Source organism: Medicago truncatula, chromosome 2, assembly GCF_003473485.1.
Source record: "Medicago truncatula cultivar Jemalong A17 chromosome 2, MtrunA17r5.0-ANR, whole genome shotgun sequence".
NCBI classification, from domain to species: Eukaryota; Viridiplantae; Streptophyta; class Magnoliopsida; order Fabales; family Fabaceae; genus Medicago; species Medicago truncatula.
In genome coordinates, this window is record NC_053043.1 from 19,977,870 (window position 1) to 20,001,809 (window position 23,940).

Genomic DNA, 23,940 nt, shown 5'->3' on the forward strand with positions numbered 1-23,940 from the left:
TGGTAGATAATATTTTTGGAACAAACCTTTATCCCTTTGAAAATGAAATGATAAATTTTGTTTATGAGAGGTAATTATTTAAATTAATAGTGGATCTATTTTTGTTTAATATTACTGAAATAGAAAATAATAATTATACTGAATTCAATTATATGATTCGGCCTTTTCTTTTTATTGTGATTTATATATTTCAAATTATCATAAAGACATGCAACATGTAAAGATGTAGAGAAATAAATAATTGAAATCGGACTGAGTGAGCGTTTTTTTCCCATCAAAATTTAAGACCCCATGAGTCAACTCACCAACTTTGTATATTTTTTATTCATAATAGTTTAATTGTTTAACTCACCAAATTTCTCAATTGGGTAAAATATAAACATATAAAAAAATATATTTTATGGCACGTCATAAATAAATTTTTTTTTTATATTAGTCTATACTATTATTTTATAAATATAAATCAAGTATTGAGTTTAAATGTTTGATGAACTTCGACTAAGAACTAACCGTGCAGAGAATTTAATTTGATTTATCAATGAAGAAATTTGTATCCACCTTTAGTATCTTTCAATCGAACTTTTGATTGTAAAATTATTTTTATATCAAAATCAAAGGGTTAAAAAAATTGTACTTTCGATGTACTTATAACAACATTTATTTTATTAAATATTCGTTTGGTAATTTTATATATTTTGTCAATGTAAAAAAAAAAAAATATACATAAATCTAATGATATATTATCATATCAATGAATAATCCTCGTGAGCTTAGCTCAGTTGATATGAACAATGCATAATATGTGCAAGGTTCGGAGTTCAAACCTCGACCACCACCCAAAAAAAAATAAAATATGATAAATTGTCCTTAAAAAAAAAGTATGATAAATTGTGTTTTTAATTTGTAAATAAAAAGACAATATATCATTTTTGACAGAAAAAAAAGACAATATATCATTGAATTTGTATTTAAAAAATTTGTACACCATCTTATGTATAAATTATATTTTATTTTAAAATAGACATTAATATAATTAAAATTTAATGTTTTTATATCGTTGGGTAAAACTTTACTTTATGGTCTGTAAGTCCTAGCTCAACTGGCAAAATACCGAAATTGTTAAGCCGAACGCCATTATCAAGGTTCGAATTCCGATACCTCCACTTGCGTGTGTGAGTTTATAATGACTTTGTCATTTCGTCTATCTACAAAAGAAAAACTTTACTTTATGTTTTTTTTTTTTTTTTTCCAAACTTTACTTTATGTATGAACTTTAATGTTTTGGGTAAAACGTTATTGATTGCATAAAAAACATAAGAACTATAATAATTAATTTAGGAATTAATTTATTGTTAAGAAAATAATAAAGGAGTTAACGCGCCGGGTCGAGTTAAGAAGGTCTCACCCAGTAATTCAACCTCAACTCACGATTCCTAACCGATTTTCGTCAACAACCGAACGATTCCACCGCCGTCGATCTTCCACCGCCTGAAACTCTATCTCCACCGCCGATTCCACTTCGATCTGGATCTTCTTCCGTACTTGAGGTTGTTTTCTCACTTTCTCTTATTTTTATGATCGAATTTCTTATTCTCGCAATTGGGAATAGTAGCAAAAGGAAATTTTGATTTTCAGGAAATTTAGGTATTTCTGAAATTTTTTGATGCAGTTGATTTTTCAGGTTATGTTTGGATGGAAGTAAAGTAAATTTTTTATTTTAAATTTATAATTTTTTTTTCACAGTTAGGGTTTAAGGTTTAGGGTAAGTCATTAGGATAAAAAATTATTAAAAAGAAGATTAAATTTTGCAATTTAGTTTGAAAGACCTAGGTCTACTGACAATGTCGATATTGATAGGCTGGACACCTTTATTCTAAATTACATGTTGCGTTTTGGATATCCAAAAACCGATCCAAATAAATATATTTGGATTGGATCGGATATTTTTAGGATAGTCATCCAATTCAAACCGAACCGTGATTTTTATTTTGGATTGGATAACTTTTTGCCTCAAAACCGATCCAAACCGCATTGCGAAGACCCTGATCATTCAGGTTTGAACCTTGGCCCCGCAGTTGTGTGTGTGAGTTTCGAGTTGTGCTTACCAGTTATCTACAGACGAAAAAATCCGTAATTTAATGATTTTGTAAATAAATAACTGATTATCATAAAATTTCCCTTTCCTTGCAAGATAGCATCGTAAGAGAAGTAAGGTGAGATAATTTTATAAATAAACTCACCCACACTCAAATATATATAAGGGGAAGATGATATCTTTGAGTGTTGATGAGTTTGCCTCGACATCTTTGAGGAAATTGTGGTAAATAGTGATATGTTCTTTTTATGTATTGCTTCGTGATAAGTAAATAAGAAAACTTAATGTGGTATTTAAGCCATGACTGATCTAATGGGTTGGTCTTTTTGGTTGGGCTCTCGGCTCTTCTCATGGGCTTAAGTCATATCATTGTTACTGTGAAAAACAAAGGTAGTAGAAATCTCAACATCCTTGTTGCTTATTAAGTAGATTAAAAGATTGGAATTGACATAGGTTATGAAGGAATGTAAATCTGAAGGTGAAGCAGATGCTGTGCTAATGAGTAATCAGTATTCACTTAATCATAATGAGTTGATTCTTTTGTTGGTTTAATAATCTATATATGTTTGAAATAAATCCTCCTTGTGATTTTGTTGAGGGGTAGATAATTAGAGACATGAAAAGGAAATGAAGAATATCTTCAAGTTAGGTTTCCTTTGTTGCCTTTTAAATTTATATGGGCGTTTTCTAAAGCTCATAGGTAGAATACATGAGTTATTTTCGGATTGATGTGATGCGGAATTAGGGAAATATCTCTCGAGTCTCGGTGGTAGTCCCAACTTGGCATCGATAGGACATTTCAATTCAAAACTCTTGAAGATTATTGTGCAACTGTGTTTCTGTCGGTTGCTGTTTCTTAATGCCCTTTTGAGTGTTCAACAATGTGTGTTTCTATAATGTGGTTTGTGGTTATGTAGGCTCTATTGTAGAAGTTGATGGTGCTCTTTTTATACAACATTAGGCCCTTCATTTTTATCTGAAAACTGCCTTAAAACTTGTTACAAAGTATTTCATATTGTTGACCTTTTTAATGTCAACGAAGCAAAAGGTATTGACGTTTCTTTGGAATCATCCTACTCACCTTAGCTATACGGGGTTTTCTTTCTCTTATGTACTTTTTTTCTCGGTGTCTTTGATGCCTATTGGCATGCTTCCTTTGCTTTAGTTTTCAAGCATCCTCTATTACTTGACAACTAGAGATTTCGGAGTTTGATGTATACGCTACGGGAACTGGGGAGGCTCTCGGATTATTTTATAATTTATACGCTATAGTAGTTAAATTTTTATGTGCCTTGTATTCATCCATCACATATGCTTATGCAGGTAGAATTGTGATATCTCAGATTTGGATGTAATGGCTCCAATACGCTCCACAGGATTTGTTGATCCTGGTTGGGATCATGGCATTGCTCAAGATGAGCGGAAAAAGAAGGTTAGATGCAATTACTGTGGGAAAGTTGTTAGTGGTGGGATATACAGATTAAAGCAGCATTTAGCCCGAGTTTCTGGTGAAGTAACATACTGTGAAAAGGCTCCAGAGGAAGTCTACCTAAAAATGAAGGAAAATCTGGAAGGGTGTCGTTCAAATAAGAAACAAAAGCAAGTTGATGCACAAGCATATATGAATTTTCAGTCTAATGATGATGAAGATGATGAAGAGCAAGTTGGGTGTAGAAGCAAAGGAAAGCAATTGATGGATGGCAGGAATGTATCTGTAAATTTAACTCCTCTTCGGTCCTTAGGATATGTTGACCCAGGGTGGGAACACGGTGTTGCTCAGGATGAGAGAAAAAAAAAAGTCAAATGCAGCTACTGTGAGAAAGTTGTTAGTGGCGGTATTAATAGATTTAAACAACATTTGGCTAGGATTCCTGGAGAGGTAGCACCTTGTAAAAGTGCTCCAGAAGAAGTTTATCTTAAAATAAAAGAAAATATGAAATGGCATCGCACTGGAAAGAGACATAGGCAACCCGAGGCTAAGGATCTGATGCCTTTCTATCCAAAGTCTGATAATGAAGATGATGAGTATGAACAGCAGGAAGATACTTTGCATCATATGAACAAGGAAGCTTTGATTGATATTGATAGGAGATACTCTAAAGATACAGGAAAGACCTTTAAGGGAATGTCCTCTAATACTAGCCCAGAACCAGCGTTGAGAAGATCAAGATTAGATAGTTTTTACTTGAAACATCCCACGAATCAGAATCTTCAAACTTGCAAACAACTAAAAGTTAAGACAGGACCCACTAAGAAATTACGCAAGGAAGTTTTTTCTTCAATTTGCAAGTTCTTTTGCCATGCAGGAATTCCTTTACAAGCTGCAGACTCTGTATATTTTCATAAAATGCTGGAATTGGCTGGTCAATATGGACAAGGACTGGCATGCCCATCCAGCCAACTTATTTCGGGTCGCTTTTTGCAGGAGGAAATCAATTCCATTAAGAATTACCTTGCTGAATATAAGGCTTCCTGGGCAATCACTGGTTGTTCGATAATGGCTGATAGTTGGAGAGATGCACAGGGTAGGACAATTATTAACTTTCTTGTTTCATCGCCTCATGGTGTATACTTTGTTTCTTCAGTTGATGCCACTAATGTAGTAGAAGATGCAACATATTTATTTAAGCTTTTGGACAAAGTAGTGGAAGAACTAGGTGAGGAAAATGTAGTGCAGGTAAAATGATTTTTTCTATTCTTGTGGCATCCTCCTTTGTCGTAAATATTAACTTGTATCTGTTATTAATCTGGTTCTCCTATATCCCCCTTTTGATGTAGGTAATAACTGAAAATACTCCTAACTATAAAGCTGCTGGAAAAATGCTTGAAGAAAGGAGAAGGAATTTGTTCTGGACGCCTTGTGCTATCTATTGTATTAATCAGGTGCTTGAAGATTTTCTGAAGATTAGATGTGTAGAAGAGTGCATGGAAAAGGGCCAGAAAATTACAAAACTAATATACAATCAAATATGGTTGTTAAATCTTATGAAAAGTGAATTTACCCATGGGAACGAGCTTCTAAAGCCAGCTGGCACCCAGTGTGCTTCTAGCTTTGCTACATTGCAGAATTTGTTGGATCACCGAGTTAGTCTCAGAAGAATGTTTCTTTCAAACAAATGGATGTCATCCAGGTTCTCCAGTTCAAGCCAGGGGAAAGAGGTGCAAAAAATTGTTTTGAATGTCACATTTTGGAAGAAAATGCAGTCTGTGAGGAATTCAGTATATCCGATATTGCAAGTGTTTCAAAAGGTGTCTAGTGGCGAGAGCTTGTCAATGCCATATATATATAACGACTTGTACAGGGCAAAACTTGCAATCAAATCTATTCATGGCGATGATGCACGGAAATATGAGCCATTCTGGAAGGTGATAGACAGGCACTGTAACTCTCTGTTTTGTCATCCTCTTTACTTGGCTGCTTACTTCTTGAATCCTTCATACCGATATCGTCAAGATTTTGTTTCGGTATGCCAGAATAATATTTTTCTAATGGTTGTGAATTTTCTAATTTTATTCAAGTTCTCTTCTGAAGTGAATGTTTGATATGTCTGTAGCATTCTGATGTAGTACGTGGTCTGAATGAATGCATTGTTCGGCTAGAACTAGATAATATGAGACGAATATCTGCATCGATGCAAGTAAGATATCCTTAATGACTGCTATATGATATATTTTATTAAATATTTTCTAATTATTATATCTTATTCACAATGATATTATTTCCAGATTCCTCATTATAATTCAGCTCAAGATGACTTTGGAACTGAATTGGCAATTAGCACAAGAACAGGTCTTGAACCAGGTAAATTACTGCGTTAGATGCTTCATGTAACAATTAGATATGCGGAGTTGTGTTGCTAATTCTATGAGTTGATTGATTAATTTACCCTCTTTACCTCACTAGCTGCTTGGTGGCAACAACATGGAATAAGTTGCTTGGAGTTGCAAAGAATAGCCGTTCGCATATTAAGTCAGACATGCTCATCTTTTGCATGCGAGCATGATGGGAGCATGTATGATCAGATATATAGCAAAAGAAAAAATCGCCTATCACAGAAGAAACTTAATGACATTATGTACGTTCACTACAACTTGCGACTTAGAGAATGCCAAGTAAGAAAAAGGTCTAGGGAGTCAAAATCAACCTCTGCTGAGAATGTTCTACAAGAGCACTTACTTGGTGACTGGATAGTTGATACTACTGCACAAAGCTCTGACAGTGACAAGGTAATCAGTGCTTAGCATTAATTGCTGTTAATTGGATTCCTGATACATTTATAGTTGTCTTGGCGATTGTTAAGTTATATTTTTATGTTTACATGCACTATATATGTTTTATAAATTAAGGTAATCAAAATCAGACCTGATTAATGCATGGAAACATAAAAATCAGGATAGTCACCGTTTCAAAGTATAATGTTCTGAGCAGGGTTGGACCGGTAGTAATTAAATATTTTTTTATTGATTTTTAAAATCTTATACTAAACAAAATACAGATATTAAACAATATATTTTTTTTTAATCTGATTCTAATTTATGGAAAAAAGGAGGATTTGAGAAAAGAGACGACTAGTAAAGAACTTTCTTTAAAACTCCCAAGGGTCTTCGAGACCGGAAACAGATCCAGTTTCGGGCCCAACTTGTCAAACTGGCCTGTCTGGTTTTGATGACCTTGGAGTTTTATACAGTATAGTAATTGATCTGTAATAGTTCTTGATTCAATCTCTTGATTTCAAAGAATTCAAAAGTCTAACCCAATTTGGTCATAGATTGTATTTTTAATTATATGTTGAAACTGTTGGCATCACTTGCATGCGACTTTCAGTTACATGTTAGATATTGCATTGTTACATGCACAACATAAATTGGGTATTTCTGTGTTTAAGATACTTATCCATATCCTCTCAAAAAATAAAAAAGATAATTCACCATATGTTTGTCAGCAGCGAAGCACCAACAATGTGGATATCTGATTGAATATCCCTTTTGTTTTGCCTTTTGTTTTTGTAGAATATCCCTTTTGGAGTTGAACTAGACGATGAATATGAAAATGATTCAGTAGACTATGACGATGGTTCTGAAAGGCATCTAAAGGGTTCCCATGAGCTGGTTACTATGGCTGATGGAGCAGTAGGATCTTCAGATGCAGATCATGCTAACATTGATGGTGCCAGTGACGATGAGTCGGATCTGAATTATTTTGATGATGATATGAGTGAGTAATCAGTTACACGGTTTTCCTTGTGGAGGAATAAGGATTTGGTTGCTGGTTGTGAGCCTGTATTATTGGCTTCCCTGTGAAAAATCAAGATGGTGCCATCGGTGTGTATAAAATCGTGTTCATTTCATCTATTGGAGCATGGAATATTGAATGTGTTAAGATCCCCTGGTAGCTATTTTTACCAATGATATTATTGTAAGATAAATTTTGACATTGAATTATGTACATAATACTAGATTTATGTGATCACAATTTACAAAGATTTATCTGTGTTTGTCATGGAAAGAAAAGCTGGGGTATATAGAAGGACTGTAGTTGCAACGCTCAACATCAAACGTTAGATTTTATTTTTCCTGGTTCGCTCGCTAACAAACAGTCTGAACAAATAAGTCGTACATCAATCACATCCTTCCTTCTAGTTATATACTCGCTAATTGGTTAAAGTTTAAACAAGTCCTGCAATTTTTCTGTAGATCCTTGATTTTGTAAAACTCATTTGAATTTCAATCAATTAGACAATAGTGTATGCCCAGCACTCCTCATCATAGTTACATTTGCAACATTTAGTTCATTTTGATACTGCTGGGGATCCAAATCTTGTTCGGGTAATACCGATACAATTTTCATTGATTTTAATTGCATATATATGATAAATTATTAGGATTGAAACTATAGTGATGGAGGGACTTTGACACTTTACGTGAGTGTAAATTTATATTGGCTTAAATGCAATTTTACCCCCCCTATTTTGATTGAATCTGAATTTTACCCCCCCTATTTTAAAACTCGGAATTTTACCCCTCCTATTTTTATTGATTCTGGATTTTGCCTTCCCTATTTTAAAACTCGGAATTTTACCCCCCCTATTTTATGTTTTTCAGGATTTTGCCCCCTCCCTCTATTTTATCCACATAATTAATTATTTGTATTAAATGTTTTTTAATGAAAAAATAAAAATAAAACCAAAAAAATACTAAAAAAAAAATGAATAAAAAATACTAGAAAAAAAATGCATTAAACTAGTATAATCTCTAAAAATAAAATAAAAAATTAGTATGAAAATACATGAAAATAACAAATATTTAGAGGTGCAAACTAGTTTTTTCATGTATTCTTAATTGAATTTTTTCTTGTAATTACAAATTTTTTCTATTTTTTAGTTTTTTTTTGTGTTTTCTTGTTTTCCTTATATTTTTTTACCAAACTAATATTTTCTAATCGTTTCTTTATTTTTCTAGTATTTTTTGGTTCTTTATTTTAAAATAGGGGGTAAAATTCTGAAAAACGTAAAATAGAGGGGGTAAAATTTCGAGTTTTAAAATAAAGGGGGCAAAATTCCGATTCAATCAAAATAGAGGAGGTAAAATTCCGAGTTTTAAAATAGGGAGGTAAAATTCAGATTCAATCAAAATAGGGGGGGTAAAATTGCATTTAAGCCATTTATATTTATAGCTATCGTTTATTCTGACAAAAATTATTTATTATTATTATTATTACTACTATTATTAACATGGTAGAAAAACATATACGATACAAAGGGGTTGTGATTTTTGCTAGGAACTTCCTACTTGCACGATACCATGCAAAACAACAAAGGTCTAAATTTATGTATACTACCTTACCTTGTACAAATTTGTCACACTTGAGTTTTTATGTTATAACTTGTTTTGTTAAGGTAGAATCTTCTCATAAGCTTAATATTAAAATCATTCAGAAAAACTATCAAATGTTTGATAAGTTTCTAAAGTTGTCATTAAAAAAAAAAGACAAGTTTTTCAAGTCGTTAAAAGTTAAATAAAATCATTCAAAAAAACAATAATTAATTTCTTCAAAATCGAGTAAAAGTTAGATGAAATCAAGCTGGTTTCTTCATATTCTACTCGATTTTACCCGATTTTAACTAGTATATACGAGTTAACTTCATATGAAATCATTTGAGTTTTGATTTAACACAAATTTCACAACTAGAATGTAAAATTCGGCAGTTTTACTTGTTAACACAGTCAAACTTCACCTTATGTGCTTCAATCACACTTCAATGCATTAACAAAATACTAAAAACCTCTATTTCATTTTGAAGATAAATAAAGAAATTTTTTATCTCCGAGTCGAAGCGTTGATAATTATTATATGTGAAATTTAGAATTCAATCCTTGCTACTAATAAACCCGCTCTCTGTTCTCGTGAGTTTAGCTCAGTTGGTATGGACAATGCATAATAATATGCAAGGTCCGGGGTTCGAACCTCGACCACCACAAAAAAAAAAATAAACCCCCCTCTCCTTAACAAATTAACTATTAACATTTTTTTTCTATCAAATACAAGAGAAAAAACGAGTAAAAGGATATACTTTATACTCCATCCGTTTCACAATACTCCATCCGTAACTTTTTGAGAAAATTACCCGTACCAAGAAATCAAATAAATTTTGGTACTTTTGATAAAATTATGTGTTTTTTTCTATAATACCCTTACCTATTTATTATTTTATTATATTATCTCTCTCTACAATAAATAGATAATGATATTATTGATAAACTAATAATTAATGTTGCATTGAAACTTGAAAGTGACAAGTAAAATGAAACAAAATTATTTTCCAAAAACAATATATATCGTGAATAAGGAGGGAATAATTTTTTTGAGGTAATAAATTTTTAATTATTTGATAGTAGAGAAAATAGGAAAAAGCTGGTGGAACAGTGTTTGGACACGAAAGTGGAAGGGAGGGACAAGAGGAAGAGGACATGTTGAAGAAAACAAGGGTAGGTTTAAATGTCACATTCAAGTATGGAGCAGTGCATTTGATCAAGTGATTAATGAGTTTTTTTTTTCTTTCGCACCGATTTCCGATTCATCAAAGGTGGGCGACTAATTCGACTTATGCGTAGAGACATGCGCACTGACCAAACGTTATTCCCCCTGAAAATCGAACCCGGTATTCCCCGGATACGTCCTTGGAAAGAGCTACTTGCCACTGGAGCCCAAACAATTTGGTTAGTGATTAATGAGTTTTTTATATGAATAAAACGAACCAAAAGAACCGAGTTCAATTTTTGGTGGAAACAATTCTTGACCAACTTTTACTTACTTTCAACCGAACTCCAAATTACTAAGGTCTCTTTCGACTGACCCACTGAAATTCGAAGTTAATAAAATAAAATAAAATAACAAATTTAATTCCTCTTATTCTCTTACTGCAATAGTGATCATGATCACTGAGTATGAAAAAGAAGTTATAATGAGTGGTTAATTTGGATTGGATTTTTTCAGGACCACATAGAGATGGGTCTCCATAGACATCAATTTCCTTATTAATTCTAAGCAATAACAAAAGGACATATCCCCAAAGCTATATTGAAAGGCAAAACAACCTTATGTATGAATTATTTACAAGAAATTTCTTAATGAAAAAAATGCCAACGCATATGTCCTTTTTTTTAATGTGATTTTCCTACCACGTTCTTTCTTTAATGTTGCATACTGTGCCTTTTGAGTGTGACTGAAAAGTAATCAAGGTAATGGCTCTTGTGAATCTCCCAAACGAGACAGATGTAGATATGCATCAGTCCCTACAAAGAAAAGGCAAAAAAAAAAAAAAATTAAACGAAACAAGTCAAAAAATATATTATAATAACAAACAAACTACTTTAAAATTTTATACAATATGACCCTCTTTGGATATAAAGTGCTTTTAACATAAACAGTTATCATACACATGCTTATGTATAAGCTATTAAAAAAGGGTAATCTGGTGCACTAAAGCTCCCGCATACACAAGGCTCGAGAAGGGGTCCCACCATTTGGTGTATTGTACGCAACCTTATCCTATTTTTTACAAAAGAGGCTGTTTCCAGAACTTGAACCCGTGACCTTTCGGTCACATGACAACAACTTCACCAGTTCCGCCAAGGTTACCCCCTACGCTTATGTATAAGCTATTGCTATAAGAAAAGATAAAACAAAGTCAAATTGTTTCTATAAGTTATAAATTGAAAGCTTTTGGAAATACATTGAAAATTGAAAACAACTTATGAACGTGTTATAAGTTGTTTCTATAAGTTCTCTCAAACAGTCTCGCAAGTGCTTATTTTAATAGATAAACTAAAATAAGTGAATCCAAACAAGTCTTATATTGGCAAGATGTATAAGTATGCTAATTCTGAGAAGATAAAACCTCAGCAAAATAGAACCTCACAAAGTCCTAAGGAAAGAATAATATTTTATTTGACACTTTGCTAAAAGTAGTAATTATTCTTGTAGAAGTTCAAAAGGATCTTTAACTAAGAAAATGACAAATGAGATTATCATATCAATCTTCAATCAGATCTCATATCTCAAATCTCACTCCTTTATGCTAAGGGGAGAATAGATACAAACAGTTGTCAAACAACGGTTATAGCGCTATAGCGTAGCAGAATTTGAACAAATCCTTGTTCTTATGCAATACACTATTTATATTTTATAATTATTGTCAAATAGTGGCTATAACAACACTATAGCACGGTTGTGTAGCGGACTTTAAACAAGCCACACGATTGATAACATTGGATACAAAAGGAAATATATTATAGTTATGAATTCAAAAGTCTACTCACCATAATTTTCCATAGAGATTATTTGAAGATCGCCACCAAAATACCGAGCATATAGACGACTAATAGGAAGACCATATCCATATCCAGCCATTGTCACATTATCGCCAACTCCAAGATCGGCATGCTCATCCAATGGATTTCTAGCAGTACTATACAGATATGTAAAAATCTTTCGCAGACCACTTCTTGGTATTCCACCTCCCTCATCCGAAATCTACAATGCCGATTAGACCAACTACTTTAACAAAGAATCATGATAATAGCAAGTGAAAAGAACCGATGCATCATAAATTTTAACAAAGGTTACCTTTATGGTAACATCCTCTAATCCATCAGCAACTATTATTCTTATGGGAGGTGGATCTTTGTCGGAATTCATATAACGCTCTTCAACGGCACGCAAAGAGTTCTTAACCAACTCAAATACCATAAGATGCAAGTGTGCTGGAACATACCTATTGTAAAAACATCTATTTTAAATAACAGAACAGAAAATAACTTCTTGAGTACAGTTTAAAACTGTTATGAGATAACAGCCACTCCTAGCATAAAACATAAACAAACGAATTCATAGAAGTAAAAAGTATGCAACTCACGGAAAAGTAAAATCAGGATCACCGTAGATATGTACGTCAGGGGCACTTCCATATTGACGAGAGCATATAGAGCGTGCATCGTCAACGGCATTCCTTGCTACCTCCACCGGAGACATTCTTGTATGTATATAACCTACGACATGAGGAGGAGGATTTGGACTGTGCAACTCAACATGCTGCCCTGAATCCAACAAAAATGAAAAACACACATAAGGTAACGGTGTATACTGCGACTGCACAGATTTAAAACGTTGTAGAAAATAAAAACAGCCAAGGAACTAACCTATGAGCATTCGGATTCCGATTCTTGACATGTAAAAACGATCAAGGAACTGATGAATCTCAACAAAATCCTGATTAATAATCTTTGGGTCCACATCTTTTTTCAATTGCTGAACACCTAAGGCCATTGTAGGTACCACATTGTTGTGTCTCACTTTTATGGCCTTGATCACTTCAGTGAATTCTTTTTCATCATTCATGTTCTTGATCTCAGAAAAGGATCTAATATCGCGGAACGAATCCAAGTACCAATCTCTAACCTAAAATGATAAAAAATGTACACAAACATTTAATAGACATTTTTAAAAAATCAATTTTACAAGTCATTCTGCCAATATCGCTAAAATTGCCATATAGCACATGTTAAAACCTACACCAATCCAAGAGCATCATACACAGTTTTAAATAAAGGCCTACGACTGTGAAATTAGGCACATCATAACAGTTTTTAATGTTTATGAAACTGAAATGTGCTCATGATTTAGGCGACAATGCCGCATTTCACTGTGATTCTCCACAATATCGAGAATCATGACGTGGCCGCAACTATTACCATGACTGCTATATAAAGCCGTGATCATAAAGCTCTCATTTTCAGGAACTCGGGATCTTAAAACAGGATCTCAGTCCCAATGAGTTATAGTATCTGTCACTATAAAGAATCACTGAATTTAATAGCAGGAAATTTCCATTTTTTGGAACAAAAACCGGATGACTGTTATTTTTTATTGGTTGGTTGTTCCGGATAATATATTTTCAACTCTAAGAACATGTTAAGAAGTTCGTTTCTTCGAATTAAAAATTGCAATGCATTGTTACCATTCAAGTTTTGATGTTGGTGAAGGTTTCTGTTTAAAAAAATGTTCTATTAAACAATTCTAAAAAAATAAACATGGTACACATTGAAACAGAACAAAACATCTTCACATGCCAATTGCAAATATGGTTTAACACGACATGTTCATTATCCACAAATATTATAAACTAGAAACGTAAAGCAATAATCTACATTATATAATCTTAATGCCAATCCCCAAAACCACATTTTTAGTTTTTTATTAATATTAAAATTCAATCAACTTAATGATTGCAAGACACATCCAAAACCAAAACACTAAAATAATCAAAATAACACTACAAATAACAGAAACTTGCAAGCAACATAAAAAAACTAAAATTAACAAAGTAACACTACAAATAATTGAAACTTGTAATCTATGAAGCACAGATACGGACACGGACACACCTAATCCGAAATTATATGTGTGAGTGTCGTGTCTGTGCCGGATATGACACATGTCCGACATCGAGACACACCTAATCCGAGAAGTGTTCATGCTTCATAGCTTGCAATAAACCTCAAAAACACTAATTAGCAAAATAACACTACAAAACAAGTAATTGAAACTTGCAAGAAACAACCAAAACTCATTTCAACATAAACAGATAAGATCAAAGAATCATAACTATACTTATAATAAAAATCAACACAAATAGAAAACTAAAAACAACCCATTATTTCTTTCCATAAAACAATCAAAAGGGTACCTTCAAAACAGCAGGTTTTTGTGACAAATCACAAGGAAGCCTTTCAAGCTCAACAGCTCTTCTAGCAATTCTAATGGCAAGTTCCTTATGAAGAAACTGTGCAGAAATCAACAAATTCTTGGAAGTTGGTTTAGAACCAAAATCCATCATGTATCTTAAACTCACACCAGTTTGTTTGAAACAACCCCATTTGTGTACTTCTTCTATCAAGCTTTTGGAGAATGTTTCAATAGCTTTCTTTGCAGCCATGGTTAACAAAAAACTTTTTTTTCTTGTTCTAACCAAAGAATTTGAATTGAACAAACAATTGTAACAGAAAAACAGAATCTGAAACTAACAAGTAACAATAGCAATAACAATAACAAGCATGTTGAAGAAAGAGAGAGAAATTGTACTATACTTTGAATAAGAATAATAATGAATTGTGATAGTGAATGAAAGAAAAGTATATAGTTATCATCATAGAGATGAAAAGATTGAGACTTTGGTTTTGCCGCAAAGTGGGAAATGTGAATTGTTAGTTTTGTTGAGAATTGATTTGTTACATGATATGTTTATAAACCCGTTTTCTTGAAATAATTAGCACATGCTTTGGAAATTTTTTAATAATGATTTTCAAATATAAAAAAGATTGATTATTTTTGTTGATAAAAAATTTTGTTGTCTTTTTTTTTTACGTGTAAACCGGATATCCTCTACCTGCAATAGAGACTCATTTCTTAGTATAAATTTGAAGTTATAATTGATTATTGTTAAAGAGTCCTTCATCACACAAAAGATGATCTAAACATGTATTTATAAATGGAGGAATCCTCACTTCACAAGCAAGTTTTATAGAGTTGTGTTATACTCAACTACGATTTCGAAGATGATATCAGAACCTCTCTTAAGATCCATTGAGTCATCTTCTACTATCGGACCACCCACCATTTGTGTCTACGAACCAAACTCAATAGTGCTAATTGTGAGAGGGTGTGTTAAAGCTCATATGGCACAAAAGATGTCCCCCAAACTTGTTTATAAATTGGAACAGTCCTCACATCACGAGCCGGTTTTATAAGGACAAGTTACATGTAATTTCAAAAATTATATCTAGAAAACCATTATTATTTAATTTCTTCAATAAATTTTTTATTTAGTATTTCTTTGTGCTATATGGCTGAAATAATTTTGTCAAAAAAAACGTATGACTGAAATAATTAGGAGGAGAATAGTTTTCTAAGAGGAATATGTCCTTATTCTTTGGTTATTCTTAGGGTGTGGTTTTGTGTTCATCGCCATCAATGGTGGCCATTCAGTTTTGCAATGCGATTTCAAACAAATTTCACGTGTGTTTTCCTTTAGTAGTGTCGTGTGGTTCTTATAATTCACGAGCCTTGCCTATAACTTTTATTATCACTATCAACTTTTTTAAAACCGTTGATTTAGTCCATATATAGTAATATAGTCTTAAGTTGAGACAATTTTTTGAATGAGCTTATATAATCAAACAGAGATGATACTACACACTTTTATTTGTCATGATACAATATAGTTCTTTACTTCAAAAATATATTAAAATAGTCTTTGATTTTTTTTAAACGCTTTGGTTATGAACAACATCGTAACGTGACGTTGACACTACAATATCATCTAAGTGTTGTCCTTTGGTTATTGTATAGGTTAATAAAGTTAGAGGGATTTTCATCACATGTGTCATGTTACTTCAACAAGGTCAACCCACGAAAAAAAACATGACTAATTTTAATAAAGAACTTTTCATGACTATTGTACAAGTTTTTTATTTTGACAAAATTAAATTGATTAAAAAGTTATGATTTTAAGTTACACCTATATTTCAATTTTCTTACTAGTTACACCTGTATGTCAATTATTGATTTTTTGTTTGTTTGAAGAAATTAGTGACTTTATTGTTTTTAAATTTTGAGTATTGTGGCGTTGCAATGCAGTAGGAAGATTATTCCGAGTAAAATTGTTGCATACTCTAGCCATTGATTTCATTGTATTAGAAATTTGTAACGGAGAAGTTGATGAAACCCAGTGTCATTCAATTTTTGGCTGTGATTAGGGGTGCGTTTCTTTCGGCTTTAAAAAAAAATAGATTTTGAGTTAAAAAAATTTAGAGATTTTTAAAAAAATCTAAAGTTATTTCTGTTTGTTTACTATCATAAAAATCATTTTCTTAAAAATATGAAACCCTTACAATTGAGTTCCTTGCATTTAGAAAAAAAAAAAAAAAAAACAGATTTTGAAAAAGCTACTTGAAATAAATTTTCATTTTGAGGCTAAAAATGATTTTATTAGCAAAATGGATTTTAAAAATCTAAAACAAACACGACAAAAATTAAAAAAGTGATTTTTTAGCTAAGGAGATGCACATATGTTCCGTTTTCCATTACATCTCCTCACGTCTAACACTATTAGGCTTGGTGCATGGATATTAATAATGGGTGAGCCGAAGTCGTTACATAATGATGGGCGAAGGAAAATGATTAAGCATTCAAAGCAGAAGCTATTACACAGACTATAACCATAACAACTCATTACACTCTTGATTAGTAGTTTTTCTTTTGGGCACTTGATTTTATTTTTTTGTGTAATAGATGTTCAATCTTAGACTTTTGATGTAATGCACGAACTTAGTATGTACTTACCTATAGATATAATTGAGTTCTCTTTGGTTTGACACGACTTATCACCAAATACTCTTTGTACTTGCATTGTTATTTGAATATAGTTTTTTTTTTTGTCTTTACTTTGTGCATTCACTTTATTTTTTTAGTTAAGCTCATCCTTATGATGAGTGAGTAGTTAGTTTTTCTTAGTCTTCGATCATGGAATGCAGTCTTATGATAGTCTTTTCATAATCTCTATTTCTTTCTTTTGCTTAGGAAATGCATTCACCTGATTTAACTTTATTGCTTTTTGAATTATGGTATAGTTATCCAAGTTATGTTGGTCTAAGCACAACAAGAACTAACACGCATTTTGTCAATGTTATCAACAAAGGAACAAAAATTGTAGTTGATAATGAGAGGATTGAAAGATCTCAGACGTCATAATTCACTAAAATCATAGACAAACTTCCGAGGTACGAAAGAGAATGGAGATTGCTAGAAATATAGAATTCTGCTCTTTATCAAAACAGTTTTGCTTATTCCTAATGTAAATGACCAAAATATCCTTGCCCAGCGTGAGTTAAGTCACGTTAGTTGAAAATTCACACCGAAATTCAACGTGAGTTAACTCACGTTATATTTGCTTTTGTTTTGATGATGAACTGCTGCTATTTCTTTTTCCTTGTTCCTTTGAAGCCTAGTATTAAAAGCAAACTTGAATAAACAAGGCATCGATTTATGGTGTTTCCTCCATAGAAACCTTCGATTCAAATTTTAAAAAGAAATGAGATTATTAAAAAAAATAGAAGGAAAAGATGTTGTTGTAATTACAATGCACATGGAATACAAAATCATGTTACAAAATAATAAGCAATCACTATAATTTCCATTTGTTTGTTTCTCTTCATCGCATGAATTGATTTCTTTCTTAGTTAAGGGCAGATAACATTGGAAAATCAATTGCACTCTCTATGTTGATTAAACATAAAAATAAAGAGGACTTGAAGAAAGAAGTTTGTGTGGCAATCATATTTCACCATCAACAACAAAAGCAAATATTGAAAAACAGTGAGTTTTTAACATGATTGCGTGAGTTAACTCACGCAGGGGTATTTTGGTCATTTACTTTAGAAACGAGCATAACCGTTTGGGTAAAGAGCAGAATTCGAAATATAAGGTTAGACAAAATGTTTGAAGCATGAGAATAGCCCAAGACTTTTCGGCATATAAAAATGGGTATTCAAGGGCCCATTGGGTCGCACCAACATGGTTAGCCACGAGAACAGGTAATATTGGTTGTAAGATACTTCTCTAGTACTAGAAATAGAGTAAATGATACAATAGAGGATACTTCATCCTTAGGCATGTATTACTAAAGCAAAAGAAAGGAATATGATATTGAGCGCTCATTATAATGATGAACTCCGATGATTCTGAGACACTTTTAATTATTGCATATTTTCAAAACAATCATCAAATTGTTTTTCAATCACCTTGCATCCTTTATAAAAAATACATTTTTTTTTCTTCATTTGCTTACCTAGGATAGAAAAAGGCTACCTTGAAGTGATATTTTTATTACGATGATAAAATCGTGCATTTGAGGTGATATCAAAGTCATATGTTAATATTATAGCACAAAGAGACAAAATAGAGACAAAATAATGCGTTGAATTAGTGTTTAGAAGTTAGATGTGTTCAAATGTCATTCTTAAAATTATTTACCCTTGATCTAAATAAACTTTGTGCATTTTTGGAATCAAACCGTAAACCTTCTCAAAACTTTTTCAACGCCTTTGCTCATCAACCTAAGTTTGTCGATAAATAAAACCAATTATTAATTAGTTGTTTTTGGTTGGTTTTTATAGATAGACGAAATAACAAAAATCATTAAAAACTCATATGCACAAATGGTGAAGCTGAGGTTTGAACCCCATTTAAGACATCCTATCTAACAATTTTGAGATATGATTTATGGACAAATCAATTAATTAGATATGAGGGTCATTTAAATAATAGACTTAATTTTATTTATTAGAACTGCATAAATTATCTTGATTAACATGCATATGTATCAATTATCATTCAAATTTTCCTAATATTTCATTTCAAAAGGAGCATAAATGATTTGCTATTAGTATATGTCCGCTTCTGCTTTCAACTAGTTGTGTTATCTGCTACTTTTATTCCAATTTTTTAATGGAAAATGTTAATCTGTTTTACGAAAATATTGTTTGTTGATTGGTACGTTAGTTTATCTTCTTGCCAGAAATTTAACTCTAAACTTTTAACTCTTCTACTCTACCTTTCAAGAAAATAACCTCTTCGACTCTTTTAACCCGTTGACTCAAACCAATTGTGCTACCCAACTGCTCCTTATTCAAAATTAATCTAATTCAACAAGATAAGATAGTTATAGTGGGTTTAATCAATAATGAATTGGTCCAATTAATAAAAGATTTAGATTTTTTAAGCAAGTAGTCAAAAATTGAAAATTTCAAATCTATGACATTATATGGTAAAAAAAAACTATTATAGGTTTTTCCTAACATTTTGTCAATGTAATTGTAAAGTGTGCATATTGAAAAAACTATTATAGGTTTCTCCTAACATTTTGTCAATGTAATAACACAAACATACAAACATATATTTCCCCATTTATTTTCAATATCAAGCATTTTCAACAAAATATAAGTACTATTATACTTATTCTAAAACTAAAACAATGGTTTTCTAATGCATATTTTAGCATATAAATTAAAGAATAAAATATGCATTGTTTTTGTACCCAAAAAAAAGAATGCATTGTTCTCATTGAATTATCATAATTGCTAAGGATGAAAAATCAATATTCATTAAAACTTTAAATATCAACCATTTTTTTTAATTAATTACTTCCATTTTATTAGTTAAAATATGCACCGTAGCTTTAGGAACACCCCTTAATAAAAAAAGAAAGAGAATACCATCCAATGAGTATCTATAATATCTTAATAAATTAACAGAAAAATCATACAATACATTTGATAGAACATACGTATCATTCAAAGAAGAAAAAGAATAATATTCACAGTCTTTTGAGATGATTGAAGGTATGGTGTTTACCTTACTAGCATAATTAGAGAACCAATCCAATTGTGGTCCTCACTACACTATCAGTCAATTTCAAAAGTGATGGCTTTTCCTCATTATGTGAATCTAATCTACCAAGTACAATATTGAATTTGAATTTTGTGGTTGAAGATAAGAGATAGAGTTGTGCAGTCCTGATTACCAGCACTTTTTATTGAAGCAAATGCTTTTTAAGTGAGAGGAGTAGCCAAGTAGGCCCATGATATATAATATGCTTCAATTGTTATATGAAAATCAACTTGTATTCTTCTTATTAGGAATTGATCGATCTTCCATCAATGAAAATTTCTTTTCTAACTTGAAGTTCCCCTAATGACACATGGAAATGGAGATGTTTAAAATACTCTTAGCGGTAGTTAGTCACCGCTAACTTATAACTACCACTGAGTTTTTGATCATTTCCATATGTTTCTAGGAAACAGTGGATGCAAAAAAAAAAACGATGATTTATCAATTGTCATGATCTATTAATCTTGTGACATCGTGTACATTGACTACAACAAATCTTCTAGTAAGTAGTAAAATCAAATAACCCAATTAGATGAATTAACCTTCATAATTAGCCTCATGTATAGAAATGTATCTTCCACATATTTTTAACGAAATTTACCTTATAAGTTAAACACATGATACCCCACATGTCTCTTTATTGATAAGAAGAAGAGAGGGGACGAGGGGTATCCAAAGGAAAATTCAATTTTGCGATTTTCACCCTTGTTTTTTTGTCTAGTTTTGAATAGTATAGGAATTTACACTTTAAAGTAATTAATCACGTTTTATATGAGAAAATTGCTCTTCTCACGAACAAATATGCTCATTTCCATTCAAATTGACGAAAATACTCTTACGTGACTTAAGTCGCATTCTGTATATATCAATGTGAGTTAAGTCACGTTGAAGGCAACGTGAGTTAAGTCACGTACAAAGCCAACATGAGTTAATTCATGTTGCGATGCAGTACTTTTTTGGGACACATTTTCTTTCCCTCTTCACCTTCAAAAACTCAAAAAGTGGGAAAATTTGGAGCAAAATCTTGAGCTGAAATCATCGCAAATTGTCAGGAAGCAAGTTTCTACGCTCATGAAACGTAAAAAATTAGGTAATGTATCATCTAAGCTCTTTTGATCTTGCTGGTTTTTGAGCTTAGTTCATCAGTTTGGGAAGCATGTCTGGGCATGACTTAACTTATGCTAGAGCTCAACGAGAGTTAACTCACGCAGGTGTTAAGGCAACGTGAGTTAAGTCACATTGGTGCCCAAGATTTGAATTTTTGCACCATTTTTTTCTTAGCTTGTTGCATAAGTTATTTATATTTTTTTCCTTATTACTTTTTTATTCAATAGACATAGTGATGGTTGAAAATGTTGTGGATGATGGCGTTGAACCAAAACCGACCATAATTGAAGTTTCTGTCGAAGCTTTCTTTGATGCCAAACCTACCGTTGAAGTGAAGGTTAATGTCAAAATTCCCTTTCAAGCTCACATTGAAGAAAAACATAAACCTAACGGTGTTGTCAAGCTTCGCGATTATGAAGTAAACACCGCCTCATTTTTTCAACAATTGATAGATGGAGAGAGCGAGATGATTTCCTTGGTTGGGTTCGTTGACAAGCGACAAGGGAAGGATTTACTATATCTATATATAAATATAGTATAAAAAAATATAATGATTACGTTGCAATGTGAAAGGAGTAATGTATACAAACCACCAAAGAGGAGGAAGAAGTTGAATCTTGAAGGCACAGGCTCAAGGAAATGTGATTGTCCGTTTAGGTTGCGTGGTTACTTTGAGAAGAATACAAATGATTGGTGGTTGGTCATGCTTAATTGAATTCACAACTATGAGTAGGAGCCAAATTTAGGTGGTCACCTTCTTGCGGGTAGAATAAAAGTGGAGGAGAAGAAAAGAGTTGTCGACATGACAAAGAGCTCGGCGTTGCCTAGGAATAATCTCACGGATTTGAAGGAAAAAAAAAAGTGTGACGTGAACTAGTTGGAAAAATGGAAAAAGGGGATACGAGGTGACAAGATGGAGATGCAATACTTGATTGTCAAGTTGGAGGAGCATAAACAAATATTTCTGACCATTTTGGTCATGGATTCCACTTACAAAACCAATTTTTACAAAATGCCATTATTTGAGATTGTTGGTGTCACCTCTACCAACATAACATATTTTGTTGGTTTTGCATTTCTCGCCTCTGAAAAAGAGGATGCACATGAGATGTTGGTTGGTCTTTTATCCTCAAAACTCAACATTCATAAGGTGGTTGTCACTGACAGGGATGAATGTCGTTGCCAAAGTTCTCCCTGATACTTCTGCTTTACTTTGTTATTTTCATATCGTGAAGAATGTAAGAGCTAAGTGCATCATAGATCGCAGAGTCAAAGCGAAGCCGAAGGATGTAAAAGTTGATGGGAAAGAAGTGAAGAAGGAGAAGGAAAGTGATGTTGTTGACAATACCATTAGCGGTTGGAAATATTTGGTTGAATCTCATACGAAGGATTCATATGAAAGTGCGGTAAAGCGATTCAAAAATGTGTGCAAACCATTTCCAAAGTTCCTTGCACAATATTGAACACCGTTAAGGAAAAATTTGTAGGGGCATGGAGAGATAAAGTCTTGCATCTAGGGTGCAGAACCACCAACATTGTTGAATCGGCTCATGGAAAGTTAAAAAAAATATCTGAGGAGTAGTGTGAGAGATATGGCATCATGTTGGCACGAAATAGACAAAATGTTGGCTATCCAGCTTGTGAGATACAAGCAAGTTTTATGAGGAGTCGTACCGTGTTAGAACACAGATACAAATGCAACTTTTTGTACTCTGAGTTGGAGGGTTATGTATCTTCACCCACATTGAGTTTTATCTTTGAGGATGAAAAACGGTCCAAGACATTCGGCTTTGATAAGAAAGATTGTGGTTGTGTGCAAAAGACATCGTACGGGTTGCCTTGTGCATGTATTCTTTCCATGAAGAGAAAAGTAAATTTTCCTATTCAATTAGATGACATAGACCCTCATTTGCAAAGGTTAAATGTATGTGGAGAAGAGGTTGATACTGATTTTTCCTGTGATGGAGGAGTGGAATGGCATTCAAGAACATCTCAAAAAAGTCCTTTACAAAATGAAACTCCACATCAAAGAGGTGATGCGTCAACTAGCATTTCAACAAGACATAATGTTGTCTTCATCTCCAAGAAAAGTTGTAGCAAAGGGAGCACCTAAAAGGGTATGACTTACAAATAAAGAGTCATCCACATGTCAAATTATCTCTACGTGGGAGCGTGTTGAATCTCAATTTCCTGATAGCCAATTGATGCCAGGAAATACAGCTTCAAAAGTCTTAACTAGACTTTAGCTTTTTGTTAGGGACTTTTTCCTTTGCTTTGCTTTTGCTCTTAAAAGGGGAACTGTTTGTAATATTTTAAATTATTAAATGAAACAATGTTCTTTATGCTGTTTACAATTACTTTGACAACTCCTTCGATAAAATAAAAATTTTCCATTTTTGCATAAGCGTCATGCATCATTTTGCATTCATAGTTTCAAGTCTGAGTCTCACACATTGTTTTTCCAATCCAAAGGTCAATCCGTCTCAAAAGTGGCCCGACGTCCTCGTTCGAAGCCAACTCGCACTTACAACACTCGGTGATACTCACACAACAGAACAGTAGCCTCAGGGAAAACGGTATCCACAACATTCATCAAAGCATTTTCCCGATCCATGACAACTACTCTGAGGTAAAGATCTTTGGAATGCAACAATTCAAGACACCTCTCAAGAGCTCAAGTAACATTATCTTCCTTATCAGACATCATATAAGCTAGTCCAATGGAGAACGTCAG

At 32.6% G+C, this 23,940-nt stretch overlaps 2 protein-coding genes across 3 annotated transcripts; one reads left to right on the forward strand and one right to left on the reverse strand.

The window, feature by feature from the left end:
• Positions 1-1,343: 1,343 nt before the first annotated feature.
• Positions 1,344-7,601, forward strand: LOC112419304 (uncharacterized). The gene is made up of 7 exons (XM_024776813.2): positions 1,344-1,547; positions 3,419-4,772; positions 4,874-5,560; positions 5,650-5,733; positions 5,822-5,897; positions 6,000-6,322; positions 7,106-7,601. The coding sequence occupies exons 2-7, from the start codon at positions 3,450-3,452 to the stop codon at positions 7,316-7,318; spliced, it is 2,706 nt and encodes a 901-aa protein (XP_024632581.1). The 5' UTR covers positions 1,344-1,547; positions 3,419-3,449; the 3' UTR covers positions 7,319-7,601.
• Positions 7,602-10,535: 2,934 nt separating this feature from the next.
• On the reverse strand, positions 10,536-14,895 carry LOC11406905 (pyruvate dehydrogenase (acetyl-transferring) kinase, mitochondrial). 2 transcript variants are annotated; one of them, XM_003595392.4, is made up of 6 exons: positions 14,341-14,895; positions 12,794-13,052; positions 12,511-12,691; positions 12,222-12,369; positions 11,915-12,128; positions 10,536-10,888 (listed from the first exon to the last, which is right to left on the reverse strand). In XM_003595392.4, exons 1-6 carry the CDS (start codon positions 14,587-14,589, stop codon positions 10,830-10,832), a joined length of 1,110 nt encoding a protein of 369 aa, XP_003595440.1. In that variant the 5' UTR covers positions 14,590-14,895; the 3' UTR covers positions 10,536-10,829. The 2 variants fall into 2 exon arrangements, with proteins under 2 accessions (XP_003595440.1, XP_039686457.1); XM_039830523.1 differs by lacking the exon at positions 14,341-14,895 and adding an exon at positions 13,346-13,369.
• Between the last annotated feature and the right edge of the window lie 9,045 nt (positions 14,896-23,940).

Bases quoted from the DNA above. Each gene is read 5' to 3' on its own strand.
- LOC11406905 (XM_003595392.4), bottom strand. From the start codon at position 14,589: ATGGCTGCAAAGAAAGCTATTGAAACATTCTCCAAAAGCTTGATAGAA. The intron at 13,053-14,340 runs GTACCCTTTTGA...TTATCATTTTAG, and splicing joins AAAAACCTGCTGTTTTGAAG to GTTAGAGATTGGTACTTGGA. The intron at 12,370-12,510 runs GTGAGTTGCATA...TTTTTACAATAG, and splicing joins GATCCTGATTTTACTTTTCC to GTATGTTCCAGCACACTTGC.
- LOC112419304 (XM_024776813.2), top strand. From the start codon at position 3,450: ATGGCTCCAATACGCTCCACAGGATTTGTTGATCCTGGTTGGGATCAT. The intron at 5,561-5,649 runs GTATGCCAGAAT...ATATGTCTGTAG, and splicing joins ATCGTCAAGATTTTGTTTCG to CATTCTGATGTAGTACGTGG. The intron at 5,898-5,999 runs GTAAATTACTGC...TTACCTCACTAG, and splicing joins AAGAACAGGTCTTGAACCAG to CTGCTTGGTGGCAACAACAT.